A 23,513-nucleotide genomic window follows, 5' to 3' on the forward strand; every position below is an offset into this window, starting at 1 on the left:
ATGTTTATGAGGAGCCCACTGAGCCACACAATACGATTATCGATTATCGGTGGGATGGCAGTTTCTGGTGGACTCTGTGAAAAGGGTGATTGATAAATTGAAGTAGCAGAGTATCTGGACAGTGGTTGTTCCAGGTTTGTTTGTCTGCTGTCTGTCAGTTGGTGGCCCTGTGTTTGGTAACCAAATCCTTGCCCTGCACAATATCATTAGTGCTAGTAGTTTCTTCTTGAATAATCTGTGATACCAATAAAACAATATTGAAGCTGTGGTAGAATCGCATTTAATTGGCTATGCTGCGTGTTGATTGCGTCCCTCTGTGTGTAACAAGCTGTCATCCAGAAACTGTGAATACCTTTCACACACAGATCACCGACCATAATTTTTTTTATGCAACTGAGTGACAAAAATCTTTTGTCATAAATGGAATTTCATATTGCGTTGTAATGGAGTTTCTCCCCATGGGCATGTGCACATTTTCACTCGGACCGAAGATGTGTGTTTGTTATACTAGTGCTTCTAGTCACAAATAATGAGAGTCAATTATACATGAATTAATGGTGTGCCACTGGCTTGTTGAATACAATACACAAAGGCACGGCAAAATCATTTTCACTTGGGCTATATGTTAACAAGGCATTTAGCATCCGTATTTAAAAACAGGTTTTTTTTTCACTGACCACCAGTTCTATGTAAAATCAAGAAATGGAGAGGAGGGGTTGATCAAAGTGGACAGTACTGGGCAATAAGTAGCAATTTTTATGTCTGCAAAATTCTCGACTTGGATACCTAATTTGAATTGCACTATATACTTTATTCCCTCACCAACAACGTCTTATATAAGTTTAGTCTTGATAAACAGGATAAAACCAAGAAGGTTCCATTCATTCTCCGCAAGTAAATGGAGTATTTTCTACTTTTAAGGTTTTATGCAGATTTGTTATCAAGTAATACAATCCAGATCAGTGATTCTGCTACTTAAATACATACAAACCTGTGGCAAACATACCACATAAATCTGGAAGAAAAAGGTATTAAGGACATAAATCTAACCAGCAGTGATCCAACATATGTTGATCCTTGACACTGTAACGTTATCATTTTTGAGTAAAACATTAGCTTAACTCTCAACAGCATGCTTTTATGGGTAAAATTTTTTTTTTTGCAATTTTAGGACATCAGTTTCATTGGATCTACTGGTAAACACACAAACAATGAACATTGTTTTGTAGTCCATGAGAAGTGATCCATCTTTTCCGCATATTCTCACTTACTTCATTTTCACATCCAAGGCAGGAAGACTCCTTCCCAAGTAGACCTTACACACCACCAACTGGCCAAATCTAAATGGGCATGGGTCTAGGCATGGCCCTTTCACTGCCTTGTTGATGGCTGATTCTATCCTTGGTTTATCACACAAGCTCAGGCTGTTAGACAGAGGTATTGCCCCATCAAGACCAAGTTGCTACAAGGAAAAATAACAGTAAGAGTTAGAACAGTAACTTCTGCATACTGTCGACTGAGGGTTACTTTCTTAGTACATTCTCACAAAATAAACAAACAATAATAATCATAGAAATAACAGAACAGTGAAAAACCTTTTGCCATGTTGAGAATTATTGAAAAACATTTCTGAACAATAAGTACAAGCAGTTGCAATTATATATATTCTGCCACTACAGTGCAACACTGCTATACTGAGCAATACCCTTTTGCAAGTTACATTTGAATAAAATCTGGTACATGGAGTTTGAGATCATAACAATTAGACTTCTCCATACGAAAGACACTTGCTCTACATGCTATACATCGTGATCTGGGGCAAGCTTTTGCAAGGTAACATAAGCGATGCATTACACCACTGTTTTCAGTGAAGAAGACAGACACAAGAATCCAGTCCATTCAAGAGGTGGTGGCTGCTATGCAAAAGCTTGACCCAAATTATAAGGTATGACACCAGTATCTTTAGTCTGGGGAAATTCGAACTATTGGAATAATTATTTAAATTATTCAAATTTGAAGGAATAACATTAAGGGAAAGGAGTGCACTTATCTGAAGTGCTGTTGAAGCTGTGGGTAAAAATAACTGTTTTGACTGTCAGGTGAGGAAGTGAAGAAGACCTAGCCAGTTCAAGGTGTTTTGGGCAGTTTGAAAAGAAGCCAAGGTGCCAAGTTGGAATGAGCTTTTCAGAAGGAGGTTACTCCAGAAACAACCTTTTAACTGACAGGTGTAGGCACTGTTGGACATTTTAAAGCTGTCTTTCACACGTACTGACCAATGGCTGATTTGTAGCCTCAAGATAGTGGACATCTGCAGGCTAGAGTTGTAGAGATAAAATAAGAAGTCTCTGATTGACTGTTTCTGATGAAGAATAGCGATCCGCAGTTCTCTATTAACTCTATTTGAAGAAGTGTTCTTAGAAACTGTCTTCAGTTTTTCTGGCTGTGACTCCCCTGCTCCTAGCTGCGAGGCCTGCAGCATCCTCTGGAGGCCTGCTGCTCTGAAGGACAGCTTGAAAACATGTGGGCAGAGAAACGAAGACTACCTGGATACAGTAGTTTGGATGCTGGTTGTATAAATACATCCAGATGGTATAGAAGAACAATTGGCTAGGAAATTAGTAGATCAAGGAGCCAAGGAAACGTTGCCTGCCTAGCCAGTATGGAACAATCAGGATAATTTATTTTGCATGTCTCCTGGCTGATTTGGGCAAAACTCAAGGAAGCTGTGACTAGAGGGAAGGCAAACCTTGGAGGGAAAAACTGTCCAGTTGATGCTCAAAGAGTCTGTGGCCCAAGCCTTAAAATTGGCATGAGAGAGGAGAATGTTGGTGACTAGCAACTAAGGTGGGAGGCAAGTAGGTTAATTTGTGGAGTTCCTAGACTGTTGAAACTCTGTTGGTCTTTTGGATGAAGTAACCACAGTACCGATACATCAGGGCTTCTTAAAAATACCGTTCTTCCCAAATAGGTAACTTGCTCGAAGAGAAGTCTGATGAGGGGCACACAAACTGAGGCATTATGCACAGGATGATAAATGCCCCCCTCCATGATTCAGGTAGGACACCACTGTAGAATTTCCATTCTCACCTGAATGAAGCAGCTTGTTACACTGCTGGTTAATGTGAAGGTATCATGCCACTGGAGACCAAGACCCTGTGACAGACAGGTCAGTCAGGAGAGACATGTCTGCAGGTGAATGCCTCAATCCAACTCCAAAGCATTTGTTGTTAATAGTGTCATTGTCAGAAACGGCCACTAAAATGGGGTGTTGCAGAGATTTTGATTGGAGAGTCACCATCCAATATGAGATCGGATGATGGCATCCAGAAGGAGAATAATGGTACAGTAGATGGAACTAGATGTATTCCAGGTGAATATCCTTCTGAAACCAGGGTACAACAACCACACTAAGCTGAACTAGAACGGCAAAGCTGCCATAGCCCGCTGCTTGGTATGAATTTGAATTTTTTTCTTGTAATAACAGGAAAGAGACATCCAAGTTATACAAATATGGTTACTAAATTAAACAAGAAAATACTAACAAAACTTCAAAATATTTTTACAAGATTGGTTGAAATATGACTGCAAAACAGATGTACAGGCTTTATACACGAAGCTGGGGAGTCTGAAGCTGGGACAAAAGACCTGGGCCTTGTAACAAAAACCATGCTCAACACAAAAGACTGAGTTGCTGGGTATAACCGACATTTTTTCATTCTCAATAGTGGAGATAATCCAGCCTTGTTTTGAAACAGTATACCAAGGTTGGGGCATTTAGAAAGAGTGGATTACCACAGGGGACAAAAGCGCTCCACCACCGCAACGATGAGCCACACAGCAGCCCTGTAGTTAATCTGGCCTGTATTGAAAAGATGCCAGCAGTGCACTGTGCTGGTTTCGGGAACAAAAGACACTTACATAACACTGCACAATCTGGGCTCTTTTTACAAGGCTGCAGGCCTAGCTGAAATATTCAGGAGTCAATGAAGGTTACCTGTCAACTTAGAGTATCCATCAAAAAGTCCTTCATGTGGGTGTAAACGTCCGTTAAATGAAATGATGAATTTTTGAAGAATTTTGAAAACTGAAAATCTTGAAAATCGCCCCATATACACTGCAGTTTTATAAGCACCTGGCAGCATGTGGTTAAGCTGAAACTGTGCACAACTGACAATTGAACTTACACGATATGTTTCACCGTCCAAAGGCCCTTCTTCAAGGATCTTCATTGGCTCATCTTCTCCACCTGGTAAATCAGGGTCCCAAACAAAGAACAAGTACTCCTGAAGTCTCTTGAGTGTTGGCGCTCTGCATACAATAAAAAAGGACAAAGCAACAAATATGGGGCACTTCAGGGCATTTGTTTGCAAGTTTGATATTTGTCAGCATAGCCAATAATGTTTGGACTAAAATGACTGTTACTTTTTTTTCATTTGGCATCAATATACCTACGAACACAAGACCAAGAGCTCATCTTATCCCAACACTTCATGCTGGAAGAAGGCAACAGTTGCGCCTGTAGAAAAGTCTAATTACCGGGAGACAGCTGTAGCAGCATACCACACATGCAACCTTTATTCAGTGTACATCTGTAATTACTGGGACCTTTGCATTGAATGGAAATCTGGCGCAACCTGGAGAGTTGGTTGATCTCCTGATACTCGGTAAATGGGATTTTTTATTCATCAGAACACCCTACTGTCTTTGATTGAATACCCTGGCTAATCTCCGTGGAGCATCACTCGAGGTCGTGGTCAAGGCTTATGCAACACGTTCTATGTGGGCTCGGAGCGCGATGAATACAGGTCATTGACATGGTGTGCGGGCTACGGTTTACGGCTCTACTGGGCTGGGAACACGTGGGCAGCACCCCAGCACCATACACTTGGGATACAGATGGGCTATTGTTCAGTGTAATTGGTTATTTGTTTTGTCAAAAAGCAGCATTTTCTGTAGCGCTGGGTATATATTTGCTTGGCCACTTCCCGGCCCTTCAGTTGCATTACACAATGTCTTCAAGTGAAGAGGAAACTTTGACTGCGACTAGTGGTTCAGATTTCACATCGGACTCTGAACATGGTTCAGAAATTGAAACTAGTGACAGCGATTCTAACAGGCAACCACCGTTAGCGAGGCCTGCCAAGAAGAAGGTCAAGACTTCTTCGTCCATTCAATGGACAGTTGCTGAAAACTTGACAACACGGCTTTCAAGGCACAGCGGGTGTTCAAATGCAAGAACTGGACAAGAACAGCACTCCTGTCGAAATCTTCAAGCAGTTCTTCACCCCAGAGCTGACGTTGCACATTGTCAATGAGACCAACCGCTATGCTACTGAACATCCGAAAGTCAATCAGAAGCAAGTCCAAGTCACATGCGAAGCTGGTTCGACACAACACCACACGAGATGTCAGTGTTCCTGTCCATGACCATCATCATGGGACTTATGCCGAAACCCGACTTGAAGTCCTACTGGACAAGAGACTCAATACTTGAGACTCTGTTTTTTCTAATACAATGCCACGCGACAGATTTATGGGCTTGCTGTCCTATCTGCATTTCGTTAATATCAGCCATGCAGATGCGACCGATCGACTCTACAAGCTCCGCCAGGTGGTAGACGAACTGGCTGAGATCAAGCCCGTCTACATTCCGTCCAGCAAGATTACTACCGATGAGTCCCTTTGGAAATTCAAAGGGAGACTGAAGTTCAAGCAGTACAACCCCAAGAAGCATGCAAGGTTTGGCATCAAGGTGTGTCGAGTCTGCCAGAGCACAGGTGTTGTCACTTGATACACCTGGAACTTCAAGATTTACACTGGTAAAGACCAGACTGTTGGACTGGCAAGTACGAAAATTGTACTTGACTTGAACGTCAATCTTCTTGGCAAAGGGTACAGCATTTTCCTGGACAACTGGTTCAGCAGCCCAGATCTGTACCTGAAACTGCACGACCAGAAGACAAACGTCATCAGGACGGCGAGACTAATCGTCAAAACAAGCCCAAGGACTTGTGCTCCTTGAAACTCGAAAGGGATGATGTTGTTCACCATTCTGGCTTGCACACCTTTGTCTGGCGAGACAAAAAAGATGTCCGTATGCTGTCCACGATGCATACAGCTGAGATGGCCAACACCGGCAAGCGGAACGTGACAGCATTGCCTTGGAGAAACCCAAGTGTGTACTCGACTACAACGAGGGGATGAAGGGTGTGTGACTAATCGTCAAAACAAGCCCAAGGACTTGTGCTCCTTGAAACTCGAAAGGGATGATGTTGTTCACCGTTCTGGAAAAAAAGGCTTGCACACCTTTGTCTGGCGAGACAAAAAAGATGTCCGTATGCTGTCCACGATGCATACAGCTGAGATGGCCGACACCGGCAAGCGGAACGTGACAGCATTGCCTTGGAGAAACCCAAGTGTGTACTCGACTACAACGAGGGGATGAAGGGTGTGGACATTGCAGACCAGCTGGCATCATCGCACCGTTCTGTCAGGAAATCAATCATATGGTGTATAAAAGTGTTCTTATTTTTGCTTGATGTTGCTCTTGTAAACTCTTATCTTGTGTATAACGGAATTGGTGACACAGACAGTTATTTGTCACCTAGACAATTGTTAGTGAACAAAAATTTAAAGTTGCGTGCACCAAATTTGCCAGTGTATCGACCTAGAGGTAGACCATCCCGTCTGTGAGATATTGAGTGGGTTCAATGACAAAGGAATGGAACGATCTCACCTGATTTATTCGCCATCTTGGAAGTTTTTTAGCTTACAGCTTGAACACTTGAGGGCGCACTTTAGAGACAAAATAAAGAGCTGAATGGGTAGATTGTAAGAGGTGGCAAGTATTCAACATTTTCTCCCCACTGAAACAGTATCTGCAAATAAAGGTTCAGTTTCATTAAAGTCCACATTTCAAGTTTCAAATGTCTAGTTCAGCTGTTTGAATTGTATACTGAACTTAGCTGGTTTCATTTGTGTGTTTATGAGGATAGGGAATATTACACAAAGTGCAGTTTCTTTTGTTTATGCTTCACCGTCAAACACTGAGTATTATGGAATCTCAACATGAGTTTCCTAAAACCTTTTTTGTTTTGTTTTTGTTTTTTTTGTTTAACTAAAACTGAACTTAATTTCCCTTTTTCTCTTTTTTTTTGTTTAACTTGAAACACTTAACTTAAAGTAGGGTGGCTACCCAAGCCTGTCGGGTGTTATGAGTGTAAGGGTTTAGAGATCCAGTCTGTCTGGTGGTTTGCATTTCCTCTGTGGGTAGCGACGTTCATTGCTAGGTGGCTCCGACATTGGGCCCTTGGAAGTAGTCAGTGGATCTGCTTTAGAATGGATGACTGCTGGAGTCTGCATGGATAGAGTAGGGGTTGGAGAATCCAGTGTCTTCTGGTAAGTGGTGTCTGGAATAATCTGGGGCACTTGGTCATGCTGGATCATCTCAGGCTGCTGGTTGAAGATGTGTGGTTTCCAGTATCGGCATCAAGAAGCTGATCAATGTGTCTGTGCCAGATGGAGTCTGGGCTGACTAGAACCTCGTACTACAAGGGCCCAGTTTGGCAATGGATTACACCTGGGATCCACTTCTGGCTATCTCGGTAGTTACGAACCAGCACATGTTGGCCTTTGTGCAGGTTTCTGGTTGGCTTCACAGATTTGCAACTGGCGGATTGCTCAAGCAGTTTATGAGCAACACGCTGACGTATGTCCGGTTTTATGATGTCCAGTCTCGATCGGAGGTATCGTTCCATGAGTAGGTAGGCTGGAGAATGACCAGTAGTGGCATGTCGTGCATTCCGATAAGCAAGAAGAAAGCCGCACAACTTCTGCTTTACTGATCCCTTTCTCCCCTTCCATTGACTGCAGTCCATTTTTGAAGGTTTGAACAAAACGCTCTGCAAGCCCGTTTTTTGATGGGTGATATGGGGGCTGAAGTAATGTGTCGAACCCCACTGCGTTTCAGGAAGGTTTGAAATTCCTCCGATATGAACTGAGGGCCATTGTCACTCACAAGTTGTTCAGGGATACCATGTTGTGAGAATATGCCCCTGAGGATGTCAATGGTCTGGCTGGATGTTGTGGTGGTAGTTTGGATGACTTCAGGCCATTTTGAGTATGCATCAACAACTACCAGGAACATCTGTCCCATGCACGGACCTTCGTAGTCGATGTGAATTCTTTGCCAGGGTTTTACAGGCCATTCCCAGGTATGTAGTGGGGCTTTAGCGGGGGTGTTGTACTTTCTGACACCCGGAACATTCCTTGACCAACTGTTCAATGTCGTGGTCAATTTCGGGCCACCAAACAAATCCTTGAGAGAGAGTTTCCATCTTGACAACACCCAGATGACCCTCATGAAGCTCTCTCAGGACTTGTGTGTGCAACTTGTCAGGAATTATTACGCACAGTCCCCACATCAAGCAACCATCATGTACAGCGATTTCATTTCTGCGGCTATGGTAGGCTGCCAAGGTTGGGTCAGTGTCTGTTGACGACTTTGAGTGTTTTGTCCTTTGTAATTTCCCTGCGGATGTCACTGCTGGAGACTGGCAGTGTGTCAAGTTGTGACATGTGGAGGATGTCAACAGGATCTGTTGGTTCTGATGCAGTCTGGCTCATGGGCAATCTTGATAATCCATCAGCATTGCTGTGTTTTGCAGTGTTTTTGTATTCGATGCTGTAATCATGACTGTCAAGGAAGACTGCATATCTTGCTAGACGTGCTGCTGCAGTCACAGGAGTGCTTTTCACAGAATTGAAGATACAGGTCAGGGGTTGATGGTCCGTCACCATGGTGAACTTTCGTCCTGATAGGTACGGGTTAAACTTCTTTACTCCCCGCAAGTGCCTCTTTGTCAATCTGGGAATACTTGCATTTAGCCGACGTCAAGGTACGTGACGCACAGGCTACTGGGCGTTCGGTACCATCAGGCATGACATGTGACATGACAGCGCCAAGACCATAGGGTGCGGCGTCACATGCCAGCTTCAAAGGTAGGCTTGGATCATAGTGTGTCAAAACTTCATCTGATGTGATCAAGGACTTGGCTTTCTCAAATGCCTTCTCACAAGTAGGAGTCCACACCCACTTGTGGCTCTTCTGGAGAAGCTCATTCAGTGGATGCAGTTCAGTTGCCAAATTAGGTAGGAAACAGTGATAGTAGTTCACCAAGCCCAGGAATGAGCGTAGTTGCCTCACGCTGGTAGGATGAGGGGCATCTTTCACCGCTTTGATCTTGTCTTGGGCTTTCTTTAAACCTTCAAAGGTTATCTCGTGGCCACAGAAGATCACTTTGTTCTTGAAGAACACACATTTTGCTTTGTTCAAGCACAGGCCATGGTGCTTGAGCACGTCAAGGACCCTCCTCAGATTGCTGAGGTGTTCCTCATCAGTACGGCCTGTGATAATCATGTCATCTAGGATACACTGGACTCCAGGTATGCCTTGGAGCAGTTGTTCCATGGTTCTCTGCCAGATTGCTGGTGCAGAGGCTACTCCAAATGCTAGGCGATTGAAGGTAAACAGACCTTTGTGGGTGTTTATGGTGAGTAATTTTTTGGATTCTGAATTTATCACCATGTGCAGGTATGCTTGCCGTAAATCAAGTTTGCTATACTTCTGCCAACCTGCGAGAGTGGCAAGGAAATCTTCCACTCTGGGTAATGGGAAGTGATCGATGTTCAGGTTTGGATTCACCGTCACCTTAAAATCACCACAAATGCATACCCCTCCATTCGGTTTTGCCACTGGAACAATTCGGATTGCCCATTCACTGTGCTCTACAGGGGAAATTATATTTTGTTCCTGCAGTTTTGTCAATTCTGCTTCCACTTTGGGCGTAAGGCATAAGGTACCTGCCTGGCTGTCAAATACCGGCTGGGCATTCTCCTTCAGGTTGAGTTTCCCATTGATACCCGTCAATTCACCAATTTCCTCTGTGAAAAGCTCTGGGTATTCGTTCAACAGGGATTTCAGCTTGGCCTCAGTCGTGCCTGTAGTTGGGGGCACAGCCGTCGATAGAGCCAATAATTTTGGCCAGTTCAATTTAATGTGGGCTAGCCAGTCACGGCCAAGCAATGGGGTACCACCACTATCAATGACGTAGATCTTCCCAGTGTACCGCTGTTTGTTGTACTCAACGTTCACCTCCAAGAACCCTGCTGGCGAGACTTTCTCTCTCGTGTAAGTCTGCAGTTTCATCTTGGTTGGGTGTTACTTGTCTCCCTGGAAGAATTTCTCGTAGTCAGCCATGGATAGTATTGTGATGGCTGACCCTGTGTCAACTTCCATCTTTACTGGCTGGTTGTTGATGGAGAGTGTGACCCAGACAGCAGTGCTCATATCACATTTGTTTCCATCTACGTTGTGTACTCTCATTCTGGCTATCAAAATGTCCTCATCTTCATCATCTGTTTGTGGAATTTCTTCCATAACTTTGACTTTTCCCTTACGCCAAGGTTGGGGTTGTCTGGGCTTTGACTGCAGTTTGTTGCCCTGGGAACGAGGTTTGGAACGGCAGACTGGTGCTATGTGGCCAGTTTTTCCCCATGCATGACACGTTGCATCTTTGAATCGGCAAGTGTCAGCAGAATGTCCTGATCTGCCACATCTGCAGCATGATGTTTTGCTTTTGCTACAACATGTACAGTCGGGTCGGAATTGGTCTGCTGTTGAACTTTAATGGCATCTTTAGCGGCTGTTTCCATCGCCGTTGCAATCTTTGTTGCCTTTTTAGTGTCAGCTTATCTTCAGCAAGTAGGCGTTTTTGAATGCTACCTGCCCGCAAGCCACAGACAAATCGGTCACGAAGTGCCTGGTCGAGGTATTCGCCAAAATGGCAATGTTCAGCCAGTTTATGTAACTTGGCAAGGTAGGTGCTGATACGTTCCCCCTCCTTCTGATCTCGCTTATGGAAACGGAAGCGCTCTGCGATCACCAAGGGTTTGGGGGCGAGATGTGCTGTCAAAATCTGAATCAGTTCAGCATATGACTTGGATGATGGCTTGGCTGGAGTAGTGAGGTTCTTGAGCAGTCCGTATGTTTTACATCCAATGAGGCTGATAAATGCTGAAACTTTTCGCTCATTAACAATTCCATTGGCTTCAAAATACTGCTCGAGACGCTTCACATGTTGGCCAGTCCTCCTCTTTGCTGTTAAATGGGTCAATTCGACCAATGAGTCCCGACGCCATAATGTTCACCGACTATACACGTGTGTATGTTCATGTATTGGCATGCACAATATGTAACGAAGGGTTGGAGCACGGGAAAAAGGGTCCCCAAATCACTCCCAAAACAGCTCAGATATCAATGCAATATGCCAAATGTTTACTTGTACAGGTGAGCAAATATATCCTTTGTTATTCTATATGACTATTTAAACATCCTCGTTGCCATTTTGTGAGATATTGAGTGGGTTCAATGACAAAGGTTTATAATAAACTCAATTCCCATTGCCTTCTCTATCTTAAACACATTACCCATTATATGATACTATAAACGTTAAACTAATGGGTATGTTCAACAAAGTCTGTATAATTCTTTGACGAGGTGTGGTATCCGGGCTGAGTGTTGTAAAATGTGAACAAACCGGCCGTTGATTTGGGACCGATATTGACTCTAATTTAGCCAAATCTTGGCCCGCTCGCACGGCGATTGATTTCTCACGTTCTGATTGCAATCACTACCTGCTGTTTTCGGGGATCTCAGGCAAAGTTGGTACCAAATATCTCAGCACTTAACACACACACACGATTCTGCTTTTGAATGTGAATGTTTCTCAGTGACATTCAGTATTGTTCTGACTCTTTTTGCTCACACACTCTAAACCATGGTATCTACCACTTTAATTTACAAATCAACACAAACAAACAGATGTACCAACATAGCAAACAATAACAGAAACACGTTGAACAAAATCCATGGTCATTAAAGTGTGATCGCAGAGCGAGAAAAGTAAAACGTATTTCATTGGTCTTCGACGGCTGTTGCGGGAACCGAACCTTTTTTTTTACATAAGTGAGATCTTTTTTTTTTTAATAAATGATGGGATGTACAAAATTGCTGTGACAATATGTAAACATCAATGAATTTATCATCTAAACGGGTGTGGAAATATCTTTGCACACTAATATACACTAAAGCCAATTTCCAACTTGTGGAACGTAAGGAAGATGATTTACATTTCCCCCAAACCGCTCTTTAATTAGGTAAAAAGTAAATTTACTCAATGGGACACTGCAGTTTGTAGGCACTACCACCACACTGTTGAAACACAGTTAAAATGGGTGACTGTCCATTTGGACTGCCGATAGACCAGGAGAGGATTAAGGCTTGAATAACAAAGAGTGGTGGGTTCGGTTGAAACACTGTTAAAAACGGCATGGACATTTTTGCTTGATCTATGCAATTAAAACGGGGTTAAAATCAGGGTAGAATACTTTTAACCAGGAAACAACATTTAACATCTAACTTTCATAGTGTTAACATTGTAACTGCAGAAACGAAATAATATAATTCCTAAATGAGTACCCATGTAGTCTGCAGAACAAATTAGGAAAAATTGAGCCTGTTCGCACGTCATCCACGGAAGTCATTTTCAGAGGCAAAAGGATCTAATGGCTTGAATATTAACAATTTTTGCATGTAAGGTTTGTCCATTCTTGGCAATCTACCACAAGAGAAAGAGGAATACAGAATAGTTTTCAATATCTACATTTACAATCAATCTTTCATGGAAATGTCTCACCTGCTTACAGTAAGTGACTCCTCTTCCTCAACACTGGCACTCAGCTTGTTATCAAAGCGATATTGCAGCATTCTGTTGTGAACTCTGGTGATAGTGTGAATCTTGATACCAACTATGTTGTGGACTTTGAAATCAGCAGCACAGAACCGTGAGAGGATAAGGTCATGACAAGATGAGAACCTAAGTACAGTATGTGTAAAAAGAAATAATAAAAGACATGTATGTACACTTGAATGACGTGAAAAGGTATTCTTTACAATACCTGATTAAATTCCTGTGATCTGATTATTGGGTTATTGATTTCAGGTAACTGATACAGTGCATAGCAAGGCAAAAATAAATGTTCTTTCCACAGCAAGTTCCAATGCAAGGCCACACTTGTGGAGCCCTGACCAGCTCTTCAGGAATTTCTGAACTTGTAGGTAATGCAAGGATTTGTTTATTTAGGTAGTAACAATTCCACAGTGGTACAACAGAAAGAATCATTCATTCAGAGACACAGAGAGTATTCATTCTACTCAGCTGTGCCACCTTGAACAGAACATTCCACAGTCATTTTGTAAAATATCATTGAACTAATAAACGCTCAAAATAAAATTGTTCATCCTATAATCACACTTGCTTATGAATATGGTCAGACATTATGCATGCCAATTTTCGGACAGCCATGCCTTTAAGTTCCCTATTAGGCCAATGATTGCCATAGGGTCTGTGCTTCAGGAAACTTTGATCAAGATTCAACCTTGCACAGGGACTAAAGTCCTCCTGTGAAAACTCTGTACAAAAGAAATGGGATATTCAGAGAACTGCGACAAGAAGAAGAAAACGAAAACAAGATGAACATTGTGTTTGTCAAAACACTGAGCTGTTTCGAGGAGTTTTTCAGTCAAAAAAAAGTTGGTATATAGGGTTTCAAAACGATCTTTCATAAACTTCAGCAGGTACAGTACTTTTCTTGGGACTTAATGGGCCTTAATAGACCGCTACCCTCTTGATGCAGCCATCACAGTACATGCTAATTTCTTTCACTGTGATGAATCTGCCTGCTAATCAAGCAGGTAGATTCGTCATTACACACTCACACGCTTTTCCCTGCCGTGTGGTCAGTACATTGCCAAAACACTGCTCCGGAAGCAGAGTGGCCCCTTTATATGGGTTACATGTAAAAAAGAAGCACATGGCTCTTACCCCTATGGGTCGTGTTGCAAGCATAATCAACGGACAGCAAGTTTTTCAGTAGCAGCACACAGTGTGTATAAACAATTAAAGGAGCCTTAAATCTTGGACAATGGATACAGATATTTATTCCAGTTTTCAAAGGGCAACTTTGGCCTGCAGCTGTCGGGATTGATTTTTTAGCCATTTGTAATGAATTACGAATTAAAGTTTTTTTCATTGTAACTTCCAGTCTGATGACATCATCAGCCCCAATTTTTGTAGAAATGTTGCAGACGTAAAAGTCACTGTGTCTACCAATTTTCAAGCGACTCAAGCGAACTTTGCCAAAGAGATCTATTCAAAATACATTTTTGAATTTTTTGGACGTAATGGTGTCACCAAAGGGCGCTCGAGTGTTGCATGATGTAACCAGTGAATGTTTGAGGAATACCACTGTGTCGAAGACAAAGACCATTAAAAGTACATTTATATCGGTTACCAATTTTAAATTATAAAGCACTTACAGTTTGCAACAGTTTTAACCAAAAATGGGGGTCAAGCAGTTTTACATACATGAGAAGAAATGAAGATAGGAGATTATTCTATTAGTGCAAAAAGCAAGCTCCGGAAGTCATGGTTGATTTTATGTGGTTTTTGAAAATTTAACATGAATGATAATTAATTCTTTTATTACATTTTTGAGTCCCAGGCTTTGCTTTGTATGACTTTAATAAAGGTGCAAGATTGCCAGATGGGTCAGAAGACCTATCAACAATATGTACAAAACATATTGGAAAACTTAAATATGCAAAAATCCATTATAAATCACATGATGAGGTCATGATGGCGCCATGGTTGGCATACATTTTTGGAGGGAAGTTTGTTGTTTTTATTTTCACCTGTGAAAGATACTCCAAGCCTCACAATAATTAACCATTTTGAGGTAAAATTTCACTCATTAAAACTATTCAATTCTTTTTGGAAATGGTTCATCTGATGAGAAAAGTAAAATTCATGCCGGTGCAGCACTTCAGGGATCGGCACCATTGGTGACTATAAGGACTGTCTGATCAGACTTTACATTTTATACAGACCTTGTGATGCAACAGTGGCAGACATGAAACTGAACCCCCCAAAAATGATGTCATCACAATAATAATGTAACAAAAAAGGTCTCTGGTGCTGGGTTAAGACCCAGCTGGTGGGTATATTCATTGTGTTGGCACATTCCTTTTTGAGGGTGCTGGGCAATGTCCATCGAGATGAAGTACAAAAGGTACAGTGGACTGTTTCTAGCATTCCACTGATGGTTTGCTAGGTGGGCAAAAAAGGCCCATGCAACTACCACTGGGTTCTTTCCTCGCTTTGCACCAACGAGGCCTGGGTTCGAGGCCCGGCTTGGCTCAGGCTTTAAGTGCATTTGGTTTCCAGTCTATACTTGCTCTCGCAGGTTTTCTCCGGGTACTCCGGTTTCCCCCTGCCTCTAAAACTGGACCTTCTTCCTAACTCTGTAATGTGATGCTGATTAATAAAGTGTATGAATAAACGTACAGTTATTGGCGAAAATAGCCTGAGTTGCTGAAAGCGCCATTAAAACTAAAAAAAAAAAAAAACACTGGGTGAGGCATTTCCACAGAACACTCTGGCTGGGGACACATCTCTGTAGCTTGACGGGCGGTGGTCTTTTTTCCTGTACACACTGTGACGTTAGTTTTAGCCTGTTTATTTTGTACAAGTCACTACCGTCCGTCAATGTCTCTCTTCTGTCATGTAAGTCTGTATTTTGTTTGCTATGTTGTCGAGTGCTATGGGGACCTAGCCTGGTCAATCTCACTCCTTTTTTTTAGAGAATTAAGAAATAAAAATGTTCCTTTTTTATACTTTTTCTGGAGACCAAAATAAATAACTTGTGTTCGGTTGACTGATTTTGAGTTTGTGTTCTCAACTGGTGGGTGTGGCCCCCTACAAAGGGGTCCCCGTTACAATACCAATACCATTTTGGTTTCAGAAACACTGAATATCGAACAGGCCTGCAGGTGAATAGTAGTGGCTACAGATGAACAGTAAGCTGTATTGTCGCTTTGTTTGGGCTACAGAGTCTTTAGTCTGAGGTACATGTATGGGTAGAAAGGTTTTTCACTCCAACTTTCAGATGCACTCAACCTTCCTTCCCTTTCCTTCTTTACGCGGGCATAACCCTCTTTCCTGCCCAGGCTCCCCCATATCTCAACCATTCCTCACTCACTCCATCTCACCCTGCGCGACTTATTTTTCAAATGCAACTTCTTTCTGTATAAACCTATTTCCAAGGCTCATTTCCCCTTTTTCTTTTACTCCTGACGATTGGCGAGCTACTCTAAGCATGCTTTCATAGCAAACGGGGCTCATTCCCCTTTCGCCCTGCTCCTCTCTGTCATGAGGCAAGCCACTCTATGCCTTCTTTGATATAGCCAAGGCGCAAATGCTTGAACTGCTCACATGGTGTAGTTTGTGTGTATGCAGGGTCAGTAGCCAGCAAAATGGCTCTTACTCGAGCCTGACTAAGATTGACCCCCAAGAGTAATTGATGATATGATTTTGATGTTGTTGCTAATATCAAATTTTGTCATTTTTGGCTCATCCTCATCACGTACCTTCAAAGTACTGGAGTAAGAGATTTGGAAGAGAAGCCAACATTTAAAGGGCATTTCCAGTTTTGCCGGGCTTTTCCCTGACATGTCTATGCTTCAGTCTTTCATTTGGCGAGTCCATCTTTGCTTTGCTTTATGACAGCCAAGGGGCTTATTCCCTTTCAACCAGTACCTCCAAAGTAATGGAGTCAGAAATGTGGAAGAGAAGCCAACAGTTTCCCACTTTTGCTGGGATTTCCCCTGACTTTTCCCTGCTCCAGCCTTTCCTTTGGCGAGCTCATCTATGCTTTTCTTCATTAGAGCCAAGGGGCTTATTCCCCTTTTCCTCATGCTCTTAGCTTTTCCGTGGAGTTAAACTTTGTTTGCTCTCCCTCTGGGGCTAATGAGTGCTCATTCACCCCTCACCTTCTCCTGCCTTTTCGCTGAGCTAATCTTTCATTACTTTCATTGCAAGAGGGCTCCTTGCCCTTTAATATAATACACACATTAAAATATATATATATTTTTATTTTCCATTTTTACTTTTTTTGCTATTCTTTCTATTTTTCATTTTTTACTGTTTTAAGACTCCCATTTTTGGGAGGAGGGTTGTAAAAAACTGTTGCAAAGGCATAAAGCTAAAATGGTTGGCTATGATATAGGTCAATCACCATCCCCGGCCATGATCACTGGGGCCCTGATTGCCTTTCATTGTACCTATGCCTGGTCGACCGGTCCCTTGTGCTCCTTGTACACATTCCATCATGGCTCAATCAGTGCGATGTCAACTTTTCCTTTTTTTTTAACACAGAACCCATCCTAGTTGATTGAGAAAGAAAGTATTTTGGTGTTTTCCACTGGTGTTTTCCAATCAAATATTAGCCATAAAACCCTAAGAAAACAACACCAACAAATAAAATCAAGGATGGCGGAACCAAGAGTAAGGCTTTAATTTGTATCCCTGCAGAAACATTGCCTTTCACTTCTTCCTTTCAGGCTTATCCCTTGACTATTGTCGAAAGGCATCTTTATTTATATCGCAACTGGTGTATCTGTTGCTCTGTACGCCAAAACAGACCTTCCATTTATTTATGAACCTTAGCCACAAGCACAAGCTATAAAGTTGTTCAGGAAGCCCAGATAAGGCTGCAAGCACATGTGTGTGGCACCAATCAATTAAACAACGCAACAATTTTTTTGTCCTACACGTTCCCAATGCTTGGTAAAAGCAGGGAACCTAAGGATTATGCAACCTCCTATTGTGACTGTCGCTCAGAAAAAGCACATGCCATAGAGCAAACTAATTCAAAGCAAAACTAGAGGTTTGATGGTTGTTAAAACAACTGCAGGCTGTTTCGGCATTTTCGAGAAAGCATTTAAAAAAACTAATTATGAAAATATCAGCACGAATAGTAAATATTAACATTTCGTGAATGTTACATAATTCAATCAGATTGACAAGAGTACCGAACACTGGCTTTTAAAAAACATCTACAAAACCTATACTGGAAAATCAAATATTCAAAAATCAATAAAAAACTAGTTGATGACTTCATCATGACATCATAAATTCTTATTACCGAAAATGGGTCACTTGGGAGACATTCCTATAGGAACAAGCACACACTTTACCGTCCATTAATTCAATATTCCCTAATCCGATCTTAACCAAACTTTGCATGTTTTCCTTTCTGACCCATCTCTCAAAATGTGGACAATAAAAATTGTCCTCCTTTTGGTAGTTGGAGCATTGGGGAGACATTGAAATGTCTCCCTGATGACCGATGTCTCCCTAATGACCGATGTCTCCCTAATGTTGAAAAATTTACCACAAAATGTCTCCCAAGTGACCTATTTGGAAATATTAAGCTAACAACTTTTATCAAGGTCTTGGTTGGCTGTAACTTTGATCGTGATCAAACATCTCAAAGTCACCCAGATTGTACGTGGCTTGAAAATGTGTACAAAGTCAATGGGCTGAAATAAATATTGAAAAAGCAATACTAAATAACATGCTGATGATGTCATCATGACAATTCTTGTATCAGGGTATCGCAAAGGTTTCAAAATTGTGCCTTGAAAACGTGTACAAATTCAATGGGCTGAAATAAATACTGAAAATTAAAAACTAAGTCACATGATGATGTCATCATGACGTCATTTCTTTAGAAAAATTTTTGCATGAGGGCCTTTGTTGGCTATCACTTTGACAGCGATCAAACATTTCAAAGGTTTGAAAATAGTGGCTTGAAAACGTGTACAAAGTCAATGGGAAAAATTAAATATTCAGAATTCTACAAGAAATCGCGTGATGACATCATCACCACAAATTTCATCAAGGACCATCCTTGGATGATTGTCCAAGGGTTCGCCATGTTTGAAGTTGATCAGATTTAGTAAACTGCCAAAGTCGACTAGTGGAAGAAAATGTGTACAAACATTATGGGGAAAAGTCTGAAAAAGGAAAAGAATTTTAAAAAAAAATTTTTTAACGGAAGCAAGAGCTGTTCCGGCTCTTGCCAAAACAGCTAACTGAAGGAGGTTGTGAACAACCACTCAGCTGTTTCAGAATTTTTTAATTTTTTATTTTCTTTATTTTTTTGAAAAACTGATCAAACTATCTGTAAGGGTAATGTATTTGAAATTCTCACAGCAATTCCCAGGCAAAGCACTGGTAAAATCAACAAACATGTAAAGTGAAAACCTGTACAGACCCTGTAAATAAAACTGAAACTTTAATCAGCCCCACAGGTTTTTGGACTACCTATGCTTCCAATACCAAGTCATCCAGATGTATGAGTGCAACAGTCTTTGACGTTAGAAAAAACATGCACGTGATTAGCATTAACATTGAAAAACAAATCTGAAATAATATTGGATATTCGGACTCTTGAGTATATTTGTAATCGAACGAAGATGAAAAAAGTAAGGATCTTTCTTTTGCTCTCATAGTAATTCTCAGCCGAAATTCAGGACTACCCTCATTAAGATCGATAATATTGTGTAGTAAAAAAAACATGTACAAAACCTATGGGGAAAACTTTAATCTTGTGTCACGTGACCCTTGATGATGTTATTTTGACAATTTTTCTTTGGGAGCCTCTCTTCGTGAGGGACTTCAAGTGTACATTGAAGGAAATAATTCAGATTTACCAAAATGCCAAGGACAGGCTGTTAAAAAACGTGTACAAAACCCATGGGTGAAGATTAAATATCCAAAAATCAATTAAAAAATTTGTGATGACGTCATCATAACGTCATATATTTAGCAAAATTCTTTCATCAGGGTCTTTGTTGTCCGTAACTTTGAGGTTGAGCAAACCTTTCAAACTAACCCAAATGCTGACTTGAAAACGTGTACAAAGTCAATGAGCTTAAATAAATATTGAAAAATCAATAGTAAATCACATAATGACGTCATCATGATGTCATTTACTTACAATAAAATTTTGTATCAGGGTCTTTATTGGCTGTCACTTTGATAATGATCAAACGTCCCAAAGGTTTAAAAATTGTGCCTTGAAAACGTGTACAAAGTCAATGGGCTATAAACTCGTTTGCAGAAACACTGCTCCTTTAAGTTGAAGTCACGTGATTTCCGCTTAAACTGAACAATTTTTATGAAATATTATTTCATATTCGGACTCTTAGGCATATTTAAAATCAAATAACAGAGCGTAAAGTACCTGATTTCTCTCTCGTTCTTATAGTAATCTTGAGCCAAAGTTAAAGACTACTCGCTCACTCGTGTTAAGTAGAAAAACGTGTACAAAACCTATGGGGAAAAATTAAATATTCAAAAACTAATATAAAATAAGGTGATGATGTCATCATGATGTCATCCCTTTGCAATAAATCTTGCATCAGGGTCTTTGTTGGCTATCACTTTTGGAATGATCAAACATTGCAAAGTCACCAAATTTGTGGCTCGAAAACGTGTACAAAGTCAATGGGCTAGAAACATGTATGCAGGAAAACTGCTCCTTTAATTTCATGATACGCGATTTTTGTCTTAACTGGAAAAAACTTATGAAATACTATTTGATATTTGGACTCCCGGGTTATTTGCAATCGAACGAAAGGGAAAATTTAGTTTGATTTCTCTTTCGTTTTGGTAGTAATTCTCGGTCGAAGTTGAGGACTGCTCACGCATTATGCTGGACAATTGTGTACAAACCCTATGTTGAGCAACAACGCCATCTATGGTTCAATGTAGGACAGTTTGTTGACAATTAAAACCCCAGGCAGGTGTAACCATAATTCTGCAATAGCGCCCTCATAGCCTGATAGAGGACAGTCCGAAAACTGTGTGCAATCTGTGTACAAAGTCTATGGGAAAAGTAATTATTCAAAAATCAATAAATAAACTAATTAAGTTATTACTGTGAATTTCTTCTAGGACCATCCTTGGATGATTGTCCAAAGGTCTGCCGAGTTTGAAGTCGATCAGATTTAGCAAACTGCCAAAGTCGACTGGTGGAAGGAATTGGTCTGAAAAAGAACAACTCGATAGAAGTGTTTGTAAACAAGTACAAACACAGAGCTGTTTCGGGACTGTTTCACCAACAACATAAGTATTGGCAATTGTGACGAAAAAACCTGGCATTAAGAAACTATGAAAGAGTAAAAATGTACAATTTTATATTCTGGACGTGACATATACACTGAAAAAGTTTAATTTATAATTTCAACTAATGCAATTGGATGTCCACTAAGATAATCTAATATGACTTGTTACATGATATTAACCATGGGAGGCCACGGTTGATTTTATATGGATTTTTTATATATTTAACGGAATTTTAAAAATTTAATAATAAATCACGTGATGACGTCATCATGACGTAAATATTTTAGAATTATCTTCGTTGTAAAGTTAGTGCTTGCTGTAAGTTTGAAGACAATCAACAATTACTAAGGTATGAATTATTCTCCAACTCTATGTGCACAATCCACACATTGACACCACGTTTTGGTTTTTGGCAAAGATTTCGAGCGGCAAGTTTATTTGTTTTTGCTGATTTCAACACCACTTTCTATTGCCACACTTGGCAGAAATTCTGTAAGATTTCTTGGCACACTTGCCATACTTGCCACACTTGGCAGAAACTCAGGCACACTTGCCAAAGAGATACTTGCCACACTTGGCAGAAAAACAGGAACAAACTCGCCAAAGGCTTGCCACACTTGGCAGAAAAAAGCAAGGTTGTTAGCAGAAAGACTTGCCACACTTGGCATAACAGGTTGGAATTCCTTGGCACACTTGCCATGCAGACAAACCCCACCGGAACAAGTAGGTGCTTGTCCTATAATGAATAGTCATGTGATTCTATTTATCCTTTACAACTTAAGAAAAACTTACATAAGGCACGCCGTTTTTTCCACCGCTTGAACAGGCGGTTAGAATAAGCCCCACCAGAACAAGAGGGTGCTTGGCGTAGTGTTTAAGAAAAACGAAATGAAACATTACTAACAACTAACTTTACGTTATAATCACTGCGAGATAATTCGCCTAAATTGTTTATTTGTTTACTTCGGAAACTGCGTGTCGCTCCCAGGTAGTTCCCGCCATTAAACCAGTAAAAGCTAAATTCATAGTCCAAAATTATGGTGGAGATGGGGAGGTGGTGGGTTTAATTTGTGTGTTGCCGCCTTGAAAATCTAAGCCGAAGTGGCCCATTTTTAGTGCCAAACTTGCTGTGGTTCAACCGTTATTTCCTTGTGGCCTTCTGGCTTCACCAATTATTCCCCTCGAGACAGTTTAGGTGTCTGAGCCCGGAAGAAGTACCACATTCTCTGAACCCTCTGAGGCCTCTGTTGATTGATGTAAGGCCATGCAGCCACTTTGCTGATCCCATTAAGCCAGCTAGTGCAAGACAGTGATGGGTGAGACAGTAGTGCCTTGTTCACCATGGTATAAGCCAGATGACCAGGACTGTTTCAATGACTAAACGACGTGCGTTGTGGTGAATAATGCATTTTATCCCATAGCGATAAAATAAAATAGTGCCTCGAAAGCATGTACAAAGTCAATTGGCTGAAATAAATATTAAAAAATCAATAATAAATCACTTGATGTCGTCATCATGACGTCATAAACTTGGACGTATCTTTGCATCAGGGTCTTTGTTGGCTGTAACTTTGGTTACAATTGACGATTGCCAAATTACCAAAAGAGTGTAATGAAAACGTGTACAAGGTCAACAGGCTGATATAAATAGAATAATAAATCACTTAATGACGTCATCATGACGTCATTGTTCTTTGCACATTTTTAGACAAGGGTCCTTCAATGATGTAAGTTTGATGAAGATCCAAAGTTGCCAAGGGACTAAAGTGGGTGGTGGAAGAAACGTGTACGAAACAAAGGGGATTCGGGTCATCAGAAGAAGAAGAAAAAAAAAACAGAACAAAAAGAATGCCTTTTTCGCAACTTGCGCAAAAGCAAAAAAAAAAAAAATCTTAACGAAAACAATACTGTTTTGGCTTTGTGTGATATTTTATACATACAACATGAAATTATCCTCACACAGCATGAATCTTCTTTACATAACTAGTCATTAAACAGGGTCATCTCATAATAAAGTGAACATGGAAAATGTATTTATGTCATCTTTGATAAGTCTGCTGTGCTGCCCAGCACAACTTGCAAAACCCTGTTGGGCCACCGAATGCCTGCACACATAGGACTACTACAGTCGATTTTCATACTTCCATGACGAATGTAATCTTGGGCTTGGGTGGTGGGTTCCTATACACTGGGGGGTTTATATTAGCCATGCCCTCAGCTTGGTGTGTGATAAAAGAACATACATGCACATGGACATACAACCTTAATTGGTGAATATTGACTCTGTGTATTTGTTGAGCTGCTGACATTGCTGTGCCCACCAATCTTAGCAGCCGTTCCCCTCGCAAAAGGCAAATAGCGAGCCAAATGAATGAAACCTGAACAACATTCTCTTGTAAATACTGAAACACCCCAAAGAGA

At 41.0% G+C, this 23,513-nt stretch overlaps 1 protein-coding gene across 11 annotated transcripts in view; it reads right to left on the reverse strand.

Annotated features, from left to right (window-relative positions):
* Positions 1-23,513, reverse strand: part of lrrc9 (leucine rich repeat containing 9) — a 286,106-nt gene that overhangs the window by 134,357 nt on the left and 128,236 nt on the right. For all 11 annotated transcript variants that reach the window (XM_087133796.1, XM_087133801.1, XM_087133790.1 and 8 more), the window contains 3 exons: positions 12,756-12,935; positions 4,185-4,308; positions 1,272-1,462 (listed from right to left, as the gene is read on the reverse strand). In XM_087133796.1, the coding sequence (XP_086989922.1) occupies positions 1,272-1,462; positions 4,185-4,308; positions 12,756-12,935 (495 nt within the window). The remainder of the gene's footprint in view (positions 1-1,271; positions 1,463-4,184; positions 4,309-12,755; positions 12,936-23,513) is intronic.

This window comes from Acanthaster planci, linkage group LG01 (assembly GCF_054643075.1).
Source record: "Acanthaster planci isolate LZ-2023a linkage group LG01, COTS_SCS, whole genome shotgun sequence".
Taxonomy (NCBI): domain Eukaryota; kingdom Metazoa; phylum Echinodermata; class Asteroidea; order Valvatida; family Acanthasteridae; genus Acanthaster; species Acanthaster planci.